Source organism: Coloeus monedula, assembly GCF_965178545.1.
Source record: "Coloeus monedula genome assembly, chromosome: 21".
In the NCBI taxonomy this organism is placed as follows: Eukaryota; Metazoa; Chordata; class Aves; order Passeriformes; family Corvidae; genus Coloeus; species Coloeus monedula.
In genome coordinates, this window is record NC_138801.1 from 2,572,515 (window position 1) to 2,592,957 (window position 20,443).

The 20,443-nt window shown below is 42.0% G+C and overlaps 1 protein-coding gene across 1 annotated transcript in view; it reads right to left on the bottom strand.

Annotated features, from left to right (window-relative positions):
- Positions 1-2,753: 2,753 nt before the first annotated feature.
- Positions 2,754-20,443, bottom strand: part of CCDC187 (coiled-coil domain containing 187) — a gene marked incomplete at its 5' end in the record, with an annotated part of 34,920 nt that continues 17,230 nt past the window's right edge. The window contains 14 exon segments of the mRNA XM_082295481.1: positions 2,754-3,334; positions 3,617-3,742; positions 4,175-4,321; positions 4,665-5,006; positions 5,656-8,003; positions 8,742-8,910; positions 9,098-9,281; positions 11,358-11,578; positions 12,346-12,433; positions 13,571-13,758; positions 13,882-14,006; positions 14,498-14,726; positions 15,536-15,646; positions 16,032-16,129. Of these exon segments, the coding sequence (XP_082151607.1) occupies positions 3,149-3,334; positions 3,617-3,742; positions 4,175-4,321; positions 4,665-5,006; positions 5,656-8,003; positions 8,742-8,910; positions 9,098-9,281; positions 11,358-11,578; positions 12,346-12,433; positions 13,571-13,758; positions 13,882-14,006; positions 14,498-14,726; positions 15,536-15,646; positions 16,032-16,129 (4,562 nt within the window). The 3' untranslated portion in view covers positions 2,754-3,148.

Here is a 20,443-nt window from a genome sequence, read left to right on the forward strand (position 1 = left end):
GGCGGCCCGGCGGGAGGGGAGCGGCGGTGCCCCGAGGGCAACGGGGAGTGTCCCGTGGCCCTGAGAGGAGCCGGGATTGCCCGTGGCTCTGAGGGGACCGTCCCGTGGCTCTGAGGGGATCGGGAACTGTCCCGCGTCCCATGAGGGGAGCAGGGATTGTCCGTGTTCCTGACGGGACCGTCCGTGTCCCTAAGGGAAGCGGGGATGCCCCGTGTCCCTGAGGGGAGTGAGGACTGTCCGTGTCCCCTGAGCGTTGCAAAATACGGAATAGATAACATTTTTATTTAAAAAGAATGTTCTTTGATGCTTGATTTAATCCGTGAAACAGAGCACCCAACAAGGTCTAAGTGAGGTCCAAGTGTTAGAAAAATGCTCGTCACTGAAGTCGCCACACAAGGGAACAGGTTGTCCAGAGACGGTGTGGAGTCTCCCTCTTTGGAGATATCCCAAAGCCATCGGGACACAATCCCGTGCCATGTGCTCTGGGATAACCCTGCTAGAGCAGGGAGGTTGCACTCCGTGACCCACTGTGGTCCCTTTCAGTCTTACCCGTTCTGACCTTCTGTGAGAGCGCTTGGTGGCCAAATTTATGTGACAATTGGTATAGAAAGAGACATTTTAACTTCACGAATCTTCTCATTGAGTAGAGATGAAAGCAGGGCAGCCTTGAGGTCGAGAGCTCTTTCATCCCAAAGTACCTCTCTCGGCAGGGAAGAGCCATCTCTCCTCAAACTGAAGCTCTGATAAAAGGCTGTGCGGAGGCAGCTTGATAGAAGCTCTGTCCTTTCTGTAAATTCAGGCTGCATGAGCACTAGTAATGGATTTTAACACCTTTTATAGCTCTAGCCCAGTATGGAAGTCTCCTTTCATTTCTAAATACAGGCTCAAGAATTTTCATTACATTAACAAGAAGCAGAAACCCAACAACGGCCCCCGAGAAGGGTTTCAGAGGAGTTTAAAACTCAGATAATGAAAGACTGAGGTCTCTGAAAAGATAATTCTTGCTTCTGTTACTCACAAACGCTTCTTTTAATCCTTGAAGAACAAGTGGGAACCAAGGGAGCTTAGATTCTTACTTCAGGCCCAGCAGGGTGAAGTCAGGGTTAGAATCTAATTAATCATTGTTGTGTCCAATAACTCACAAACAGTACAAGAGTCAAATTCTGCCACTTTTGCCTTTTCCCAATCCTTTCCTTTATTTGACTATTAGTATCTGAAGTGGTTCAGACATATCTTTTGATCCATATCCACAGCTACAACCTAAATGGTTTCTCATATCACAGCCCAGCTTTGGGGTTTTCTGTCTCTATTTTTCCTCGGTACAGCAAGCAACAAAATAGGTGGTTACAATAGCAGAGCCCAACAGCTTCCAAGAATTGAAAAATCTTGAAGCAGCTGCTAATTAGGATTTTTAAAATCTGCAGTGCCTAAGATATTTTGGAGCACATTTTATTCAGAAGAATTGTTAAATGTATGAAGATGAAAGAGATGGATTACAGGAGAATTAAATGTAGGGTTTAACTGAGAAGTAATCATTTTCTATGAAAGATAATGACTCCTCTTGAGGCTAGTATCAAGATTTATTGACCCAGGAGGTTAATATTGATCAAACCCAAGGCAAACAAAATATTAGACCTTGAAGGAGAGTAATCTTGATATTGAAGCCTTGCCACCAAGTGAACAGGTCAATATATCTGGGTGCCAGAATCTCAGGTTTTGAACACAGAATGGTGGGGGATATTAAACATGTCTGACATGTTCTGTGTACACACTTTTTATTCTCATCAGCAGGAGATACTTTATAGCTGTGTCCTTCCCTGCAGAGCAGTGTGGGAGAGTTCAGGCTTCACTCACACTCCTCATTGCAAATGTGATGGGTCTCTGCCTCAGGTGTAACATAAGGCTGAAATCAAACAACTCCTTCAGCTATTTATTCATATCTAAGTGATATTTTTAATAGCTTTCACTCCAAACAGAAGGAGGCTGCTGCTGCTGCAAAACCAGAGTGAGAATAAATTGAAAAACCAGAGTACTGCAATATATAGATTTGTTATTGTATCCAACACTCTGGAAAGCCAGGAGAGAAAAAAAAAAAAAGAGTTAAATTCTGCTATAAATTGACAACAAGAAAACAAGTCACTTACGTGGATTAACTAATCAATGAGTCAGAGACAAGGAAATGTACCACTAGAGACATGAAAATAGTCTATAGGATAAGATCACCAGTTAAATGTGCTGGGGGCAGAAGTTGCCTTTTTATTTCTGTTCATATGGCAACAAGCAGAGGAGGGTTTAATGTACCCAGCAAAACAAAAGTGCACCCATTCACTGCTGAGAAGAGCAGTGTGTACAATATAACCTGCAATTCTAACTGATTTCAGTGAAAATAAATAAAATATCATACAGATGGCTTATTTTGTTTATTCAGAAAACACGTACAAAACCAACTAAGCCAGCAGTATTTAAAAATACAAACATAAAATGTCTTTCTATTCCACCAATCAGATTTTAAGTATTGTATTTTTAAATCTTAAGTTTATATATAATTTATATCTTTATTTATCCTGATTTTAATTTTATTTGAAAGACACCCTGAATGAATGGGACTGGAAGAAATCTGATCTCTTTTCAATCAATTATTCAATAATGAACACTTTCTGAATTCCCGTAAGAAATATTTGCACAGTATTTATTTTAAAAAGAACTAACAAAAATTTGGTCTTCTCAGTGCAAAATAGGTGGGGCCACAGCAATTAACATAGTGAACAACTACCATACTGAGGAAATGCTTCCATTTCCTTGTTAAAATGTTGATTTTTCCAGTTTTGCCAATACAAAAGGAGTATTGATTTCCTCTGTTTTGTCTAAAGTACATTCTCAGCACCCCACATTTGGATGTTGTAAAAATTCAACAGGCTCACGTGCACTGCATGATAAATAACCCAATTACAGGCACATATCTAATTGGCAGGAATTGAAGGTGCTGATAGAAAAGCCTCCAGTTTAAAGTGCATTACATCAGTATTTTGTCTCATTTACATAAAATTGTAGGTACTTAACCTGAATGCCTGGCTCTAGGTCCTGCCATTCCATGTGCCACCTTCTCTGAAGCCATCTCCAGGCTCCTTTTAACCAGTTCCACAGTATATTAAAAGAAAAAAGATGGTGCACAGTCCCCTTTAAAACAGGCTTTTTTCAGATAAATCTTATTAAGAACTCTGATTGTGTCAAGGATCAAGCTATCAAATATGGCTTCAGTCATCCTCATCTTCACTGTGAATTCATCATCACCATAGGAAGTCCACTGAGATTCTTCCTTGTGGAGCTCCTGAATCTAAAATATAACATGAAAGGAATTTTGACTTCAAGGATAAGAGGTTCACAAAACTATTGAGACACTGCACCTAATCCAACAACTTTATACATGCATCATTAATTTATTTAATTTAAACCCCTCATAAGAACTGGAAATACTGGGTTATTAATTCAATAAAAGGAAGGTGCTAATTTGAAGTTCTGAAGTTAATTTAAGAAGATGTGATTCTCACAAAAGGATGAGAATTTCTAGTTTAAATCCAGAGGAAATAAACAAATCCCCACTGGAAAGTCTGCTTACCAGAATAAGGTCCACTCTGTCTCTCTTACAGTTTCCATACTTGGTCATATTTAGGAATTTTCTTTTCATTTCTAAGTCATTCTTTTCCAAGTTCATTATTTTATTAATTTCACCCTGAACAAACATCTACAAAATAAAGAAGGCTGAAAAGAACTCTCCTCATAGGAAGTCACTCCAGATGAGTGACAGGTGCCAGTGTGAAAATCCAGCTTTTAAGTACATCCCAAAGTTTAGGGGACTGATCTAGATGTAGCTGATCAATACTGGCCACCAAACACATTTTAATCATAATATTACTTCAGAGGTTACATACAAATTAGTCATAATTAGGAGAGTTTAAAGGCCCATTCCCATTCTTAACTCCACACATAGGGAATATTTTCACTAATTAGCTCAGTCTTGTATTTATTCAGGCATTTCAGAGTAATGCTGTTTTCTTCTCCCATCACCTCAGTTACACTGCCATAATCCTCCCAAATCTCACATTTCTTTTTGCCATTGCGGTGTCTGCTCTTTTCACTGATTCTTGTTCCTGTACTTTACACTGCCAGAACGTACCTTGACATCACTGACATCCGTCCTTTTGCAGAGATGCCTTCTGGAACAGTGGGATCCCACATTTTTTTTCATCCATGGGAACATATTTGTCTTTGCAGTCACTTGAACTTCTGCACGCAGCAACTCACGGCTCAAATCAAATATAACCTGTAACAAACTCAGCAGGACATTGAAGTCAGGAGACCTGGATTCTCCTGGTCTACAGCATTCCATGGAACTTGGCTTTTCCTGAACAGACCCAAACCAGACACTGGGTCAGGTGTCCAAGGTCTTATGGTGGAACAGTGGCAAAAGTCTGGATTCTCTACAAGGACATTTATTCAACTGGAATTATTCTGCAGCAAACTGCAAAATACTCCTGGTAGTAGCTTTCAGTGTCCCTTTAGCTATATTTAATGTTAGCAGCTGGAATAATATTAAATATTAGCTAATATGAGTCAGCCTACAGAACACTAGAAGCGTTAATTAACAGTTAGTGATTTAAAAATACCTGATTATACATCCTCTTGCTTTCCGCTTCCAAATCATTCCCTGGGAGATCATTATATTCAAAGTACTTTGGCACATTGATGTTCCTGAAATTTGAATTTATGCTCTCTGGGGTCCATAATTCTTCCACAGCATATGCAGACAAATTCTTAACATAAGAACTGTTATGTGGTATCACAAGAGGAACTTCGACAGTTTTCTTCCAAGGAGCTGAGTGCCACTGGTCTAATTTGTACAAGTATTGCTTTTGTGTTTGTCTCACCAGCACATTTTGGTCAGAATTAGGCTGATCAAAATCTTCAGAGCTTCCAAAAACACCAGCATCAAGGATTTTTAAAAGGAGCTTCAAGAGAGACAAAGAAAAGCCAAATGACATATTCCATATTTCCCCACAATTTTTAGAGGTATTGAGATTATTAGCAACTGATCAAGGTTACACTTAAAACCATCTTATTCATGGGCTCAAAGAAAGGCTTACTGATGTATTATTAAAAAAACCACAAACCTATTTTAACTGTATTTGGCAGAGTTCAGAATTAGAAAGAATTACAGTTCTGGAGTTCCATGAAAATTTTTGTCATTTGCAACATTTTTGCTCTAAATGTGGAACTGCTCTCCCCACCACCACCCTCAAAGCAATTTTCTCACAGCCAGGGGCTAGAAAGGAGTCAGGCAGATGAGCTGACAAGGGTTCAGTTTTGCTCTGAAGTTCATAAAAATTGAAGTCTTTGCAGATTTATCAGTTTTGACAACTGACAAATTCCAATAAAGAAGCCACATTTTCTTTGTTTGGACGATACACGTGCTATCCATTGGCTGCAGGATAATTCCCTAAGTGAGGAATGGGTCCCATGAACTGAGCAATCTGGTTCCTAACATCCACATGATATAATTTATATGGATGATAAAAAACTGGGCTACACAAATTTTTGCCTCTGTAGACCCAGCTTCAGGGGCAACACTTGAAATAAAAACATTCCTACTGTACTTACAGGCATGGTGGTTGGAGAAAATTCTGGAGATAAATGAAGTACCTTGTCTGCTTTTGATCTGTGTTTTTTTTTAATCTTCTTATATTCTTTAACTGCATCATCTATGAATTTAGTTACAATTCTGTCTGTTACTGTGTGACAACCATGAATGCAAAGAGTATCAAAATCACCCAGTGAAACATCAGAAACCTTTGCCGATGGTTCAGATAAGGCAGCAACTAAATTTTCTTTGAGGAGAAACACTTTCTGATTGTCTTCTTGCTTTAGGCCTTGGCTATAATTCATCATGTCTTTTTCAAAGGCACTTTTATATTTGTGTTGAGCTGTTTCAGAAAATGCAATTAAAATGTCAAACAGAAGTTTTTTACTGAGTTCACTTGCAATATCATCAGCAAGTTTAATTCTTTTCTGATCCTCTACCAAGCAACAAATATTTTTGCTTGTGTTTACCTCATCTGTCTTGCTTTTCTTTGAAAGAGCATCTGCAAATATCCTTTGTTTTATTTGTGCCAGTTCTGTTTTTTCATTATCTGATCCCAAGCACATTAAGTTATTTTGACAGAGGAATTCATTACAGTTACACTGGTTGGAATGGGGAAACTTTTGCCCTTTTCCAGACAGCAAGGCACTGTGTAACCTAGATTGGTTTTCTTTCACTTCCGAACCTCCTGCACTGTTTGTGTCTTCTGCTTTCTCCTCTGCAAACTCCATTCTCTGCTCAACATCTTCAGAACATTTGCAGTCTCCTTTGAGGGAGTTATCATCATCATAAAAGGAGTTGGAGTCTTCTTCATCCCCCATATAACTGGAACTATTTTTGTTAGCCCCCAACAGGTGTGAAATCTCATCAGATCTGACAAAGACCCCACAGCGCTGAGCACACTCAAAATACTTCACCCCTTCGTAAGTTCCAGCATTGTCACCTTCAGCTTTGTCCAGTGCAACACCAGCCCAATGGCCACTGCCAAAATGAGTCTGGCCTTTGAACATCAGAGTTCCAGGCTGGCTCTGCTTTACCAACACTCTGTCCCCAATTTCAAATGATGATAATGGGTCGTCACTGTCCTCCTCAGCACTGGGCAGCTTTACATACATTTTGCATTGTTTCATTGGGAATTCAGGACTTTTACTGCCACCAGAAGAATCTGTATTTGACACAGGCAGAAACTCCAAACGCTGCAAAGGTGTCTCCTGTTTTCCATGCTGATGTTCTGATAGACAGCTGGAAAGGGCTGGAAATGTAGATTGTTCTGAGAGACAACCATCCTGAGTTGAAAAAGAACCACTTGTCTCTATACTGAGCAGGGGAAATTCTTCAGGCACAATGTTATCAGGTAATGGGGGTAATGCATCCATTTTCAGTGATAAATCTTCATCCAGGCCCTGACTAGACTCTGAGCCTGTCATTTGTTCCGGTGGAGATGGGAAATCATCCGTGCCAGAGGCAGGATCACCATTTTTCATTTCATCTGCACCTAAAGGGGGAGGAGGAAGATCTTCACTTGGAAATGACAAATCCTTTTTGTTAGAGGATGGCAAGTCAGCACTTCCAGAGGACAATACTTCATGCAGGGGACAAAGTATTTCCGACAAGATATCCTCATCAGTTGGAGGGAGACCCTTATCACTAGTGGAGGTTGCATCAGTGCATGAAGGGCTGGCAGCTGCATCATTCCTCAGTTTTGGGATCTCCTGAGAACAGGGTTTGTTTCTGCTGCAGCTTTGTGAGACACCCCGATGTGGCTCAGCCGTTCCCTCAGAAGGGTTTTCAGACTGGGAGGAATGTGCTGACTCAGTTCTGGAGGCATTTGCTTCATCTGCTGGAATGAAGGAAAGCAAGTGATCAGTGCAGCCACAATCCAATGCATCTCCAGGGTATTTCTGAGAGTGGGATGAAGTCTCAGTTCTGTCATCTTCAGGCAGCCCACGCTCATTGTGTTTGTCACTCGGTGATGTCTCCTTTCCATTGCTTATTGCTATTGGCATAGCTTCTGAGAGATTAGCAAACATATCCCCACTGTCACAGACAAACTCTTCTGGGACACTGACATCTGTGTCCTCTCCATGTTTCAGCTCTAATACCAGGTCTGAAATGAAACTGTTTGAGATGTTGACTGCAGACACTTTCTGAAATGCTGGGGGTGAAGAGCCTGATTTGGCACTTTCACATTTCAAAAAGAAGTTGTTTGACTTGGATGATGATTCAGTGGAAGTTAATCCTTCAGAAAATGCTTTTAAATTTAGTTCTTCATCAGAAGCTTCATGAGAAATATGGTCCAAATGCTTCAAACACTGTCTGGCATCCACCTGATGGATCTCAGAAGAGACAAGCACTTCCACTTCTTTAACTGGAACATTTAAAAGAATTTGTTTTTAAAATCATCATTTTATAAAAAATATTTTGTAGAAGAGGTTGCTGATATATCACTTGGGATACAAAAATCTATAGTGCTCCTCACTATGATATCTAGGAGTAAATTAGGAGTTGGACTTTATGATCCTTGTGGGTCCCTTCCAAATCAAGATATTCTATGATTCTATGAAATGCAGAAAGACGATTCATTAGAAAAATGACAGAAACAGGAAATATTGCCACAATATGTAAATATTTATATTACAGAGATTATGCATACCCAGAACTATGTAAATGATATAACTGACTCATATATAAACAGACAGTTTTATTTTTTACCTGTCCTACTGAGAGTAAGAAATATGAACTGAGGATAAAACCTGGAAACAAAAATAACTCCAGCATGTCCTGTCCAAGTCTATCTTCAAGTGATCTATGTTCTTCTAAAAAGAACATCCTTAAATTCTTGAAAAACTGCCTCAAAAGAGGGTAAATTGTTAATGACACAATCAGAGTAAGTTATGATTTTGTTCTGGGGAAGCAGTATAATCATCTCTCTTAATAAACCTCCGAGACATCCCCACCATCTTGCCCAGCAGTGATTTATACATTGGTTATAGTGAGCAAGACATTTTGGTAATAAATGAGAAGATTGTCTCTCTTTCTGTCTGGATTAAAGTTTGATTGAAGTGGTTGAAACAGATTGTACATAATAGCATTAAATATGATTGACCTGTTCCTTCAAGAGTATTTTCTGCCTGAAGCAGGCATAAGTTACACCAAGCAGGAAGGATCCCCAGGCCTTTCACTGGGTACTTGCTGCCATATGGATTAATATCTTCATTATCTTTAGGATCAGTGTTTGGGTTTGAAAGAAGTGCCTTTTCCTCCAGCACAGGTTCCTAGAATGGAAATATTTAGGAGACAGAGTTAATGTCTTAAGGAAAAAGTGCACATAACCAACACACAAGGCTTATTTTGACTTCCTAAAACTGCCAAATGAGTCTTGTGTTGGTCCTATCTTAAGGCAAACATAAGCTGGGATACGCTTTCTTTAGGCATTAATGTAATTCCAGAGGTGATCCTTACCAGAAATGCACCCTTTTTGTCTTCTATTGTAATGAGTGTGGCTATAGGTTCCATTCCAGCTGAATTTGTAGGTTCCAGAGGTAAGAAAATGTTATCCTGAGCACTAAGGGACTGCTCCCAACCTGGGGACTCCTCCAGTTGTTTCTGGTGTTCTACCAGTAACTCCTTGTTCTCAGTAGAAAAGCTGTAAACAGTTAGACAAGGAATTAATGATTGGGAGTTGGTTTTGTGTTTCCAAGTTAGTCAAGCACAACCAGAAGCATTTAATTTGTACCTTTATTGATTTCCTATGGATTTGCCATGACTATCTCTAGACTGTTCACATACACGTTTTCAAAGCAGCAAATGAGTAAAGCCAGAAACACTCTGAATAGAATATTTATTTCTCCATTCTCCTCCCTCTCACTTGATCCTGTATTTTATATAATCAGTTTTCTAATCTGCATAGACAAGAATAGGAAGAAAGTGTAAAAATCATCTGCACTTAAAAGGCAAAACCAGGGTCAAGCTTTGAACCTGTTTGCCTTCTTAATTTCCAATCAATTATAGCACATCAGATTTCAATAGTTTTCATTAAATTTTTCACTTTAAATATTGCATCACAACTTTATGGACATTTGGGACATCAGATACTGATTGTGATGGTGAATTTGAACTTTCCTCTTACTGCAGAAGCACAAGGCAACATGATTCATACTCAGGATTTTCCATTAGAGGTACAGTTCTAAAATAGACAGTTGAGTAAATTATTCTGTCCAGAAAAAAAAAAAGTAGGTTTTTTTGGTTTTCTGACTTGTTTTTACTTTCATCCCTATTAATACTTTTTAAAGGTTTTTATTTTTTGTCTTTAAAGGAGACCTATGTAGTATTCCCCACCGCTGATGTTTAAGGACTTCAAAATAAATATCCTGATTCAGAGTATATATCCCCAATTCTTAGTTAAAATTTTGTACATTTACAATAAGCACAAGTTTCTGTATCCCTTATTTCTAGTATTCAACATTCAGTAACAGAACCCCAAACCAGCAGCTTTTTCTGCATGTTGGTAATTTATTATTTCACTTGCTTTCAGTTTTATAAGTATTTCCCAATCCTTTCCATCCCCTTACAGCCCTGCTTATTAATTGGTTCCTGATCAGTATAAAATATGAACACATCCATGCAGATGGATAAATAGCATAACTACCACTCTGCACTCCTACACAGGACAGAGATCTATGGACAATCAGCCAGAATTTGGGTACATTTGAGTTCCACCAGCCCCTGGCTGCTCCAGACTGACACCAATATTCACTGTTCTCCTATGAGCAGCCTTGTCAGTAATAAGAAGTGAAAGCACAGCCAAGAAACCTTTTAAAGATTTCTCTGACTTGTAATCAATAACACCATGAATTATAGATCAGTTCCATGCAGGGATTTATTTGAAAGCCTTTCCCTGTGGGGACTTAAGTAAATGCACAAACCTGACTCACCATCCTGCTAAAGTTCTGGGTAAAACTGAATGAAAGGGGGTTTTAATTCATATAGATAAATATATTGTCTTTAACTGCTTTTTTTCTTCCTGAAGCAAACCAGGTTTTTGTTCTGAGCAGAGTGGATACGGTGGGGTTCTCATTCACACTGCTCAGCTCCTCCAGCCCAGTGGAAAGCAGACAGGGATGCAGGGGATACAGCTCCTGGGGAGCAGGAGGATGGTGATTTCTCAGTCTGACTGAACTCCTGAACTATATCTCACTGTGGGCATTTTACGTGACACCTCCATGCTTCAGTTTAAGCAGAAAATTTAGCCCTATGTCTTACAAAATCCTTCTGTGGCTAAATCCTCAGTGAAGCACAAATATGCTCTGAGGGGCTGAGTGACACAGAGGCTCAGAGCCAGACGATGACAAAGGAGTGAATTTCGCCAATTAAATCAATACATTTCTACTCATTCCATATGGGTATTGTGAAGCCTAATTAATGTATAGTTGCAAAGTGGTTTGGGTTTGTAGTTAAAAGCCACCATGAAAACATGAACTATCATTAGCAGTTGTGTGGCATCATTAAAGGTGCCCTGAGGAACTCACCATTTGGGACAGAATGATAAGCAGTGAACTTGATTTATCAACTGCTTGAACACAGAAGTTTTCAAGATTTATCATCACAAACTCCCTCTTTGGAATATCTAAAGCTCACACAACTATCTAGGACATACCTGTCTCCATCTTCTCCCCTGGACTGGGTCTTACCTTCAGCAATCACTGGGAAAGGTTTTACTTACCCCTCATCTTTCTTGCTCTGCTTATTCTTTAGCTGGACACAACTCTCTTTACTCCCTGACTGTGACTTTGTAGCCTCTTTCTTCCCAGCCAAAGTGTGCAGCTTTTCCTGCAGTTGTGCTGTTGAATGCTGCATCATTAAGATTTCTCTCTGCTGCTTTAACAAAAGCTTCCTTTCTCGATGGGCTGCCTTGTGGATGTTTTGCAGGTTCTGGATTTCTGCCTACACAAAGCAGAGAAAGAAAGGAGCATAACAGAGTTAAGAAAACAGAGATCTACTTAAAAATATGCATAATGTTTCTTAACATAGGGCACTATTAATCCCAAAAGACCCTGAAAATTCAATATGTAGGTTTCTTCCTTTTTTATAAAAGAATTTGCAGTTTTATTTTTCACCTGGGGTTTCACCTGTGAAAACTGATGACAGGTAAAGGGATATTTTGATGGGGTGTCAAGAGCTGAGACCTTTAAAAATGAATTGTCTTCAGATCATTCAAAACTACAGGGTGCTTGTAGTTCACACAAGGAATTCCTTTACTTAAAGGAGAGGTTTGCACTACATAAGGAGCAGGACAGAAATTTTCTGACTACCAAGTGTAATTATGAACCCTGCATAGTGGAATAACTGAGACGATAAAATTAGCTGTCAGATTAATTTAATATATTTCAACATCACAAGCATAAATCAGTGGAAACCTACATTATATGACCTGTTTGTTATGGCATAAATAGAAAAATCCACAATAACACTGAGGTAGCAGAAGGAAAAAAAAAAGATGTTTTCTTTTATCCAAGATATACAGACTGCTGACTTTGGCACAAAACCCACCTCACTGAATGTAGGAAACATGCAGAATAATGGATGCAAAGTGATTTTTAATTTTTTTAAAACGCAAACCCCACTTGATCCAGCAGCTCCAGACACCTCCCTGTGCTGCATCCTCCCTGTGGATATGAGATGAATCCCAGCTCCTCTCGCTGCAGCATTACCTGCTCCCGTTTCAGCTCCGTCAGGATTTTGTGCTGCTTTGCTGCCACAGCAGAGGCTCCAGTACTATCCTGCAGGTTTTCCAGAACACTGGAGATCAGAAGGATGAGAATCACAGTCAGATAATTAAACACCTTGAATTTACACCAGGGATGGGAGCAAAGCTCCTCTCAAAGCAGCTATAGGTATAGAAGGCTCTGCAGAAAGTTCCAATACACTCAGAGGGCACCTCACCACTCTTTGGTGCCTGGACCGCTCCTGAAGCAACTGGAGTCTCCTGAGCTCTGGGGAGAGACACCCTCCCCTGGGGGCTTCCACACAGTGTCTAAGCCCAGTCAGTGCTGAGGGACACACTCACTGTCCATCCCTGAGGGCACCTCATCCCGGTCAGTGCTGAGGGACACACTCACTGTCCATCCCTGAGGGCACCTCATCCCGGTCAGTGCTGAGGGACACACTCACTGTCCATCCCTGAGGGCACCTCATCCCGGTCAGTGCTGAGGGACACACTCACTGTCCATCCCTGAGGGTACCTCATCCCGGTCAGTGCTGAGGGACACACTCACTGTCCATCCCTGAGGGCAGCTCATCCCGGTCAGTGCTGAGGGACACCCCTCACCATCCATCCCTGAGGGCACCTCATCCCGGTCAGTGCTGAGGGACACACTCACTGTCCATCCCTGAGGGCAGCTCAGCCTGGTCAGTGCTGAGGGACACCCCTCACCATTCATCCCTGCGGGCACCTCAGCCTGGTCAGTGCTGAGGGACACACTCACTGTCCATCCCTGAGGGCACCTCAGCCTGGTCAGCATTGAGGGACACACTCACTGTCCATCCCTGAGGGCACCTCAGCCTGGTCAGTGCTGAGGGACACACTCACTGTCCATCCCTGAGGGCACCTCAGCCTGGTCAGTGCTGAGGGACACACTCACTGTCCATCCCTGAGGGCACCTCAGCCTGGTCAGTGCTGAGGGACACCCCTCACCATCCATCCCTGCGGGCACCTCAGCCAGTTGGTGCCTCACACAACAACCCCAGAGGAGGCTGCAGTAGAAGCTCAACTCTGCTCTGGAGACACTAAAACCATGCAGGCTCCTTTTGTCTCTTCATGTTTTACTTGCTACTTGCTTCTTAAGAAGATTTTACATTTGTTGTCTTCCCCTGAAAGAAGGAAAACCTGTCCCGGCCGAGCAGGCCTCTGCCGGTGCTGCCCCCCGTGCCCCTCACCGTCTCCGGTGGCCCAGCCAGGCCAGCTCGGCCCTGGCCCTGTCCCGCAGAGCCTTTCTCCGGAGCCGCAGGAGCACTGCCTGGTGCCGAGCCCGCAGCTCCTCTCCCCTCAGGCACTGCTCCACCACAGCCAGGCTGGAACCATGGAAGGTGCTGGAGCCTCCGAAGCGTGGAATAGCTGCGCTCCACTGGGGACAGAGCAGAGCATTGGCGTCATTGGGTGAACAGTTTGATAGAGGGGCTAAAACCAAAAAAAGCCACCAACCCAGAGAAAGAAACGCCCTTCAGACTATTTCGAGAGCTGGTGTTACCTGGCTGTTGGAGCTGGCCTGGCCACTGCTCTCTCCAGAGTCCCAGGTCTCCCCGTGGGAGAGATTCACCTGAGGTGACAACAGACTCAAGGCGTGGTGGCTGTGCAGTGACTGCCTGTGATCTGCTGGCAGGGATCCCAAGGCAAAGAATTAACATCACCAAAAAGAAAATATTTGAAACAGAATGAAAAAAAAGAAACCCAAAAAATGACTCCCACAGTGCAAGTTAACATCCATTCCTGAACTCAAGGTGCCTTTGGCAAATACTTGTCAGCTGGGCACGTGCACTGCTCTCAGCAGGAGCCAGAGGAGCCACTCCACAGCTGTTCACTGTCAGGAGCAAGGTATGGACAATAAACTTCCATATAAGTCAAATCTTGATGAACAGGTAAAAATTAAAGAGTAGGCCCATCAATAGGGTAAATAACTCTCAGCTCCCAACATGATTTTCTTAGAAGGGCCAGGAGTGCAGAGGAACATGGCCGTGGTTTAAATAAGCACAATAAACATAAGTATTTAGGTCAAAATTTTCAAAATTAATTAGAAAATTGTGCTCCAGGCCAGGTTAAATGGGGCATTTTCTCAATATCACCAAATCCTTAAGCTTCATGTTCACCTCCTTGAAGCACTGAGCAATATGAACCTCCTCCTCGAGGTTTTCTTTCTCCCACTATTTTAGGATCCACTGGACTGTGCTCTCTTTCTATCTTCAATGCAGAGTGTCTCAGTGAACCCATCTCTTGATTACTGAAGGTAAGAAAAAGGAAATGCTTTCTTATTGCAGTCAGAGATACAATTTCAATTCCTAGCTTTCGCAGCCAAGTCCTCTGTGACAAAGACTGAATCTTTTTCAAACCAGAATGCCACTCATTTTTATGTGATACTGCAAGTTTTACCTGTGCAAAGGTGCCTTTCTGGTAATTGCATCAATAAGACCCTGGAACCAATTCTCATGTCTTTATACCACTTTAAATTAACATAAAAGTGCACAGACAATATTCTAATTCACATCAATGCTATGATGGTAAAGCAAAATGAACAAAATTATACTTTTCACACACGTTTCAGAGGGGTTCCTACTTTTTAAAAAATACAAAATCTCCCAAAACATTGCAAAAGTGTTAATACTGTAGTTTGGGCATAAAACACAGTAAAAAGACTGTATTGGAATTATTTTAATGCCCCAAAATATTCACATAGGCAAACCACAGGCCAATCCTTGGAGTGCCTCGCTGTACCCTGCCTCCTGTACCTGGCAGCAGCAAGGTCACCTTCCAACCAGTGTCCTCTCTGTGTCTGCTCTGCGTGGTACACTCTTGTCACAGAAGGATCACTGCCTCTGGAATTCCTGCTCTCCTGCACACACAGAAATTGTCACACACCTCAGTGATCTATTTGAAAGGCATGACATTTAAGCCTTTTTTTCCTCATCTTCTTGGGGAAGCACCTGGTTGTAGATAATGCTTTTCCTATGCCAACAGTTCCTAAAGAGCTGGATTAATTAATGGGCTGGATACTACTCCCAGGGAGAAAACTGTGTGGGTATATGAAGGTAAGGTGGAACAACAGCTCACAAATTGCTGTGCATTTAGAACTGCTCTCATGAGAGTTGAGGCCTAGAGGTGTTGACACAGGATCTGAAATCATAACTTACCTCTGAATTGTGCTGCAGCAGGTCCCTCAAAAACCTGTGGCTTTCCTGAACCTCTTGCTTTGCTTTCTCCCTCAGCACCATAAGCTGCTGTTTCTGCTGGAGCTGATGAAGCTGTGTTAGGAAGTGACACATTATAAATGATATCTTTAACCAGGTGACACAACACCTGAGAGCTGGGGGGGCAAAGGGCAGGACAGGAGCTGCACAGCCAGTTTCTGTCACATCCTGCTGCCCTGGGCAAGAAGCACAAATGCTGCTTTGGCTGCAGTACAGCAACATCTCCTTACCCACCAGAGCTATACTGAGGTCTCCAAACAGCAAATTAGGGCTGGCACCTCACCTTTATAGTCCATGGGGTTTATAAACCTGACTCAGATCAGCTGATGCCAACTGATTATGGCCTAAGCACACCCGAATCTGGGGATAGGGAGCACCTTTTTACCTGGGAGAGCAGGACTGGAATTCCCTTTGCTCCTTACACAGGTTTCCCACTGACCTTCAGTTTGTGAGCCAGTAGTAGGGAGGTTTGCCTCAAAACGTCCAGATGGCTCCTGTGTTTTTCTTCCAGCTCTGGGTGGCCAAGGTCTCCCTCACCTGCAGGAGTTTAGGGGACCATCACAATGGGAATGTGTACATTGTTCCTAATGGCATTTTCCTTTCAAATCCTCCCTGGGCCTATTTTTGGAAGCCTCCCTAATCTGACATCTGCCTTTATTCCTGAAATAACTTCTCTGCATACATTTACTTCTTCTGTCATAAGTGTAGAAGGGAAATGCCAGTCCTGCACCCTGTCAGGAAATGTGTGAGCATAAAGTCCTGCAAGTATTGGGAAGAGGCAGGACTTGAGGGTCCATGCGAGGAGAGAGAAGGAGTGAGAAACAATTCCTGTTCTAAGCCTGAATTTCAGAGTGTGGGTTATTGTCACTCTTGGTCCCACTTCTCCTTTGCTGCACGAACAGGATCAGCACCACTGGGTACAAAAGAAAAACTTCCCAACCTTGTGACAAGGTTTCCCAAGTGACAAAAGTCACTTCTTTGGGAACTCGAGCAGCATCCTGCATGTCCCCTCCATCTGTTTTGGGATGCAGGCTGGTTCTTCTCTTTTGTCACAGGAGGACACAAACCCCTGGAAAAAAGCTTTCATTTTTGAGTAGGGATGTTTTCCTTCCTGTTCCAGGTGCACTTATTTCACTGCTACTTCCTCATTGTACCTCCCCTGCCTGTGTGACAGTGCAGCTGATATTATGTTTACCAGCGAAATGTTCTTGGCTGCTTGAGCTTCTCAGATGAATTGCTCAGCTTATGCAAACAGGTTGTGTGTTTGTTCTGTGCTGTGCCACTGTCAAAGCAACCAGAGTCATAAAAGAATTGAAGTGTGTGTCATAAATAGAAATAGGTTTGGCTTGGAAACTTGAGATAAAATCTCTATCCAGATCACCTGAATCCAAATTACCCCATGGTGCAGGATAAGCCCATGACATGCTGAGTTTGTTTTTGCTTTGCAGACTGAAGGGTCTTTAACACAGAAGGAGCAAAGATGTGGGCTTGTTTGCATGCCAGGATGGGGTTTGTGTTTACGTGGGTGTGAGTGAAATAAAATATTAAATCTTTGAGCCTGGTGCAGATTTTCTATTAGAATGCTGCTCAGTTTTTATAAACAGCTTGATTGCAGATTTCACTTTCCTCCTACAGTGGTACTATAGGAGGCTTCTCTTAACCCCCTCCTTTTCAGAGTCAAGAGACTGGATGGAAATCTCACCCTTTATTTTTGTAATGGGCATTTCCTGGTTTTGAAGGGTGGTTTGAAAAGGCAAAATCATACTAAATTATCTAGACATGCCAAATTATGGGTTCACCCTTACAGAAAGCTTTTTGATTTTAGCCAATCTTTCTAATTTTGAGGACTGCATCAGGCTCTTTAATGCTGATAGTTACTAGAGATGATTTTGTGCAATTTTGTGCAATGGAGTGGATGAAAGAGCTGGTTTTAGTGCAGGGGAGTTTTATTAGTGGTTTTAAGCAATATCATAGAAGAAAAAGACGAGTGAACAATTCTTCCGTGGGTCCACAGACAACACTTTCAAAAGCTCCTTCAATACTAACACATAAGGTCATTCTATAAAAAAGAGTTACAAGCTAAGTTGTCTGAGTAGCTTTTAATACTAATATCTGGGTCAGTGAGAAATATGATCATGTATTAGGATATAATTTAAAACCTAACAAATATTTTCAAGCTGTGCCTCAAACTGAACAATGCTGTTGTTCTGCCCAAAGCCCAACCAGTGTTACTGACCTCAAAGTGATTAAAAAGTTTGCTCTGATCTCTTTTCCTTCCTTTTGAACATAATTTTCCTAATTGTGGCTATTTCCAGATGCATTTCTTGTGTTGCAACATTGTGCATTAAAGAAAATACCATCTGGCTAAACTTCACGTCCATTTAGGTGATGATGAATGGCATTTACTGCCTACCCAGATAGCTTCAATGTGCATACACTCAGCCTTGTGAAAAAAACGCTATTTATTAAATCACTTTCCGCTGCACCTGCAGAATCTCAGCAAAGCCCTGTAGAATCTCCCTGACATATAATTAAAAAAGCCAGGCTAAAAGTCTCATTTTTCTAATCACTTGAAGCAAGGCAGAAGCATTTACTGCTGCTTTACTCAAGGACAGCTTTTTCTCTTTCCGCCCATGTCAGCAATCAGACCAACCCAGTTATTATAAAAATACATACTTGCAACTTTAGCTGTAAGCACAACTTTGGCTGCATTATTGCTGGAGGTGTATGAATATGGGGTGTAAATTGTCCTGAAATGCTGCTGTGGAGTGGAGCAGCAGATCCAGAAGGAATTTCCCCATTTGCCCCCATTCAAGCAGTCCTTCCCCTGTCCAAAATTCCTGTGTTAGCTCAATTGCTTTATTATTTCAGGATGCTCTTCAGGTAAGGTGAAATCCCACCCAGGATTTCAGCACTCAGTGTGCAGGAAAGGAGCTGCAATGATGACAGGTAAAAGGGGGGAAGAAAAGAGGCTTGGTAACTCCTGATCACAGCTGAGAAATGCAGCACAGGCAGTTTGGCCCTTCTTCAGCAAGACCTGTGAGCCAAGAGCGATCCCCAAGCAAGAGACTTGAAATGTGAAGGCTCTGCCTGTTCCCCCAGGAAATCCATGGGCTGATCTGCACTCTGGAGAACCTCGGAGAATCTGTATTTCCACAGAATCAGGTCCTTCTCTCCTCTCTAAACACGTCTGGTACCCCACTTGCCACTGAAGAGTGGCTGCTTACCAAACAAGGGGATTAATGTGGCCTGTGCTGCTCCTGTGCTCTGCATATTTTGTGTTTATATAAATCCTCTGGTGTAGAGGGCTGGCCCGAGTTCAGCTTCCAGCCAGATGTTGCAGCACATGGCAGTGCCCTCACCCTGCTGCTGCCCCTTCTCACACGGAGCTGCAGGACAGCTCTTGGCTCAGGATAGCAACAGAGCTGGGCCTGAACCTGGACCTAACCAGAATCCTGAATTTCCGTGGAATGCTCCTTCTGTTCCTCATCAATTATTCTAAACTCTCTCAGTCAATGACACCATCATTGCAGACAACTCCAGAGGTGCTGGAAGGGAGACTGGAGCTCACTGGAGCTGTGGGAAATACAAAACACAGCCTAGGATTTGGGAGGGAACACGAAGAACTGCCTTAGCTCAATGCTCTCCATTAGACCACAATTAGCTGAAGCCATGCTGATACACTTCTGTGCTGATTCCACTAATTTAATAATTTCTCCCTCTTCCAGAAGCAAGAAGGCAGCTCCCTCTAGTGATATGAGAAAATATGTCAATCAGCACTTTAGGGGAAAGATGATACATGTAAATATATTTCCCTTGTAGTTCAGGTTAAAATTCTGCATTTTAAGAACAGTGGGAAAAATTAAATTCACTTTCCTAATGCAAATTACTCTGAAGCAGTCACCATGCTTAAGCTTCAACATTTAGAAAATACTTTTTTAACAATTAATTTGAGCTTAAATTTTGCTATCTCTCAAATACAAAAAAAAAAAAAACAAACAAAAAGTCTGGTCTGATGAAATGAGACTTCTGGCTCATTCAGTCCAGTCTGGCTCAAAGACCATTCCCTAGACTGTAGGAAGGGGCACAGGCAAAGTGTTGTATTTTTTTGAAATAATCGAATTATTTATTTAATAGAAATACAGAAATTTGGGTACCGTGGGCTGTATTCAGAGGACCAGACGAAATAGCAAGGAAAGTATAGCTCATCTCCTCAGCTCCCTGTGGGAGAGACCTGGTGGTTTGGCAGGAATGACAGAAAGATTTTACACACTGATGTAATATACAAATCTCTTCCTTACCAGCTCATTGGTTATACCAAGTTTTGTGCCTAAACTGATGAGAAATTCATATAAAAGCAATGTGAAATAGTTCCCAGTGCTACCCGTGGAGACAATTTTTGTTCACCACAGCACGTGCTTATAGGATTTGCAATTCTGGATTTTATACTGGCTGTGTGTAAAAAGAAAATTCAACAATTCAGGACAAGTTCACTGTCTTACCCCAGGCAGTAAACAGATACAAATATTTCGTGAATATCTTCTTCTCTCTGCTTAAAATGTTTAAAATGAATTTTGTTATTTTGCCAAGTATGACCACTACAGAAAATCTTTCTTTGGCGCAGCAGTGGGTGGTCAGGTGACGTGCGTCCCTCTGGAAGGTAAATATGTGCATTTGGCAGCAGTTGTAGAATTACACCTCATTATGCTGCGTGTGCACGATGACTTCTGTGTCCCGTGAAAGGACAGAGCCAAACTGCTGAGCGATGCCTCCGAGCAGACAATGCAGCCTCGAGCCTGAATGCCCCGTCCCTGCTCACGGTGGTGACAGACCCACTTGTGACCCATATTT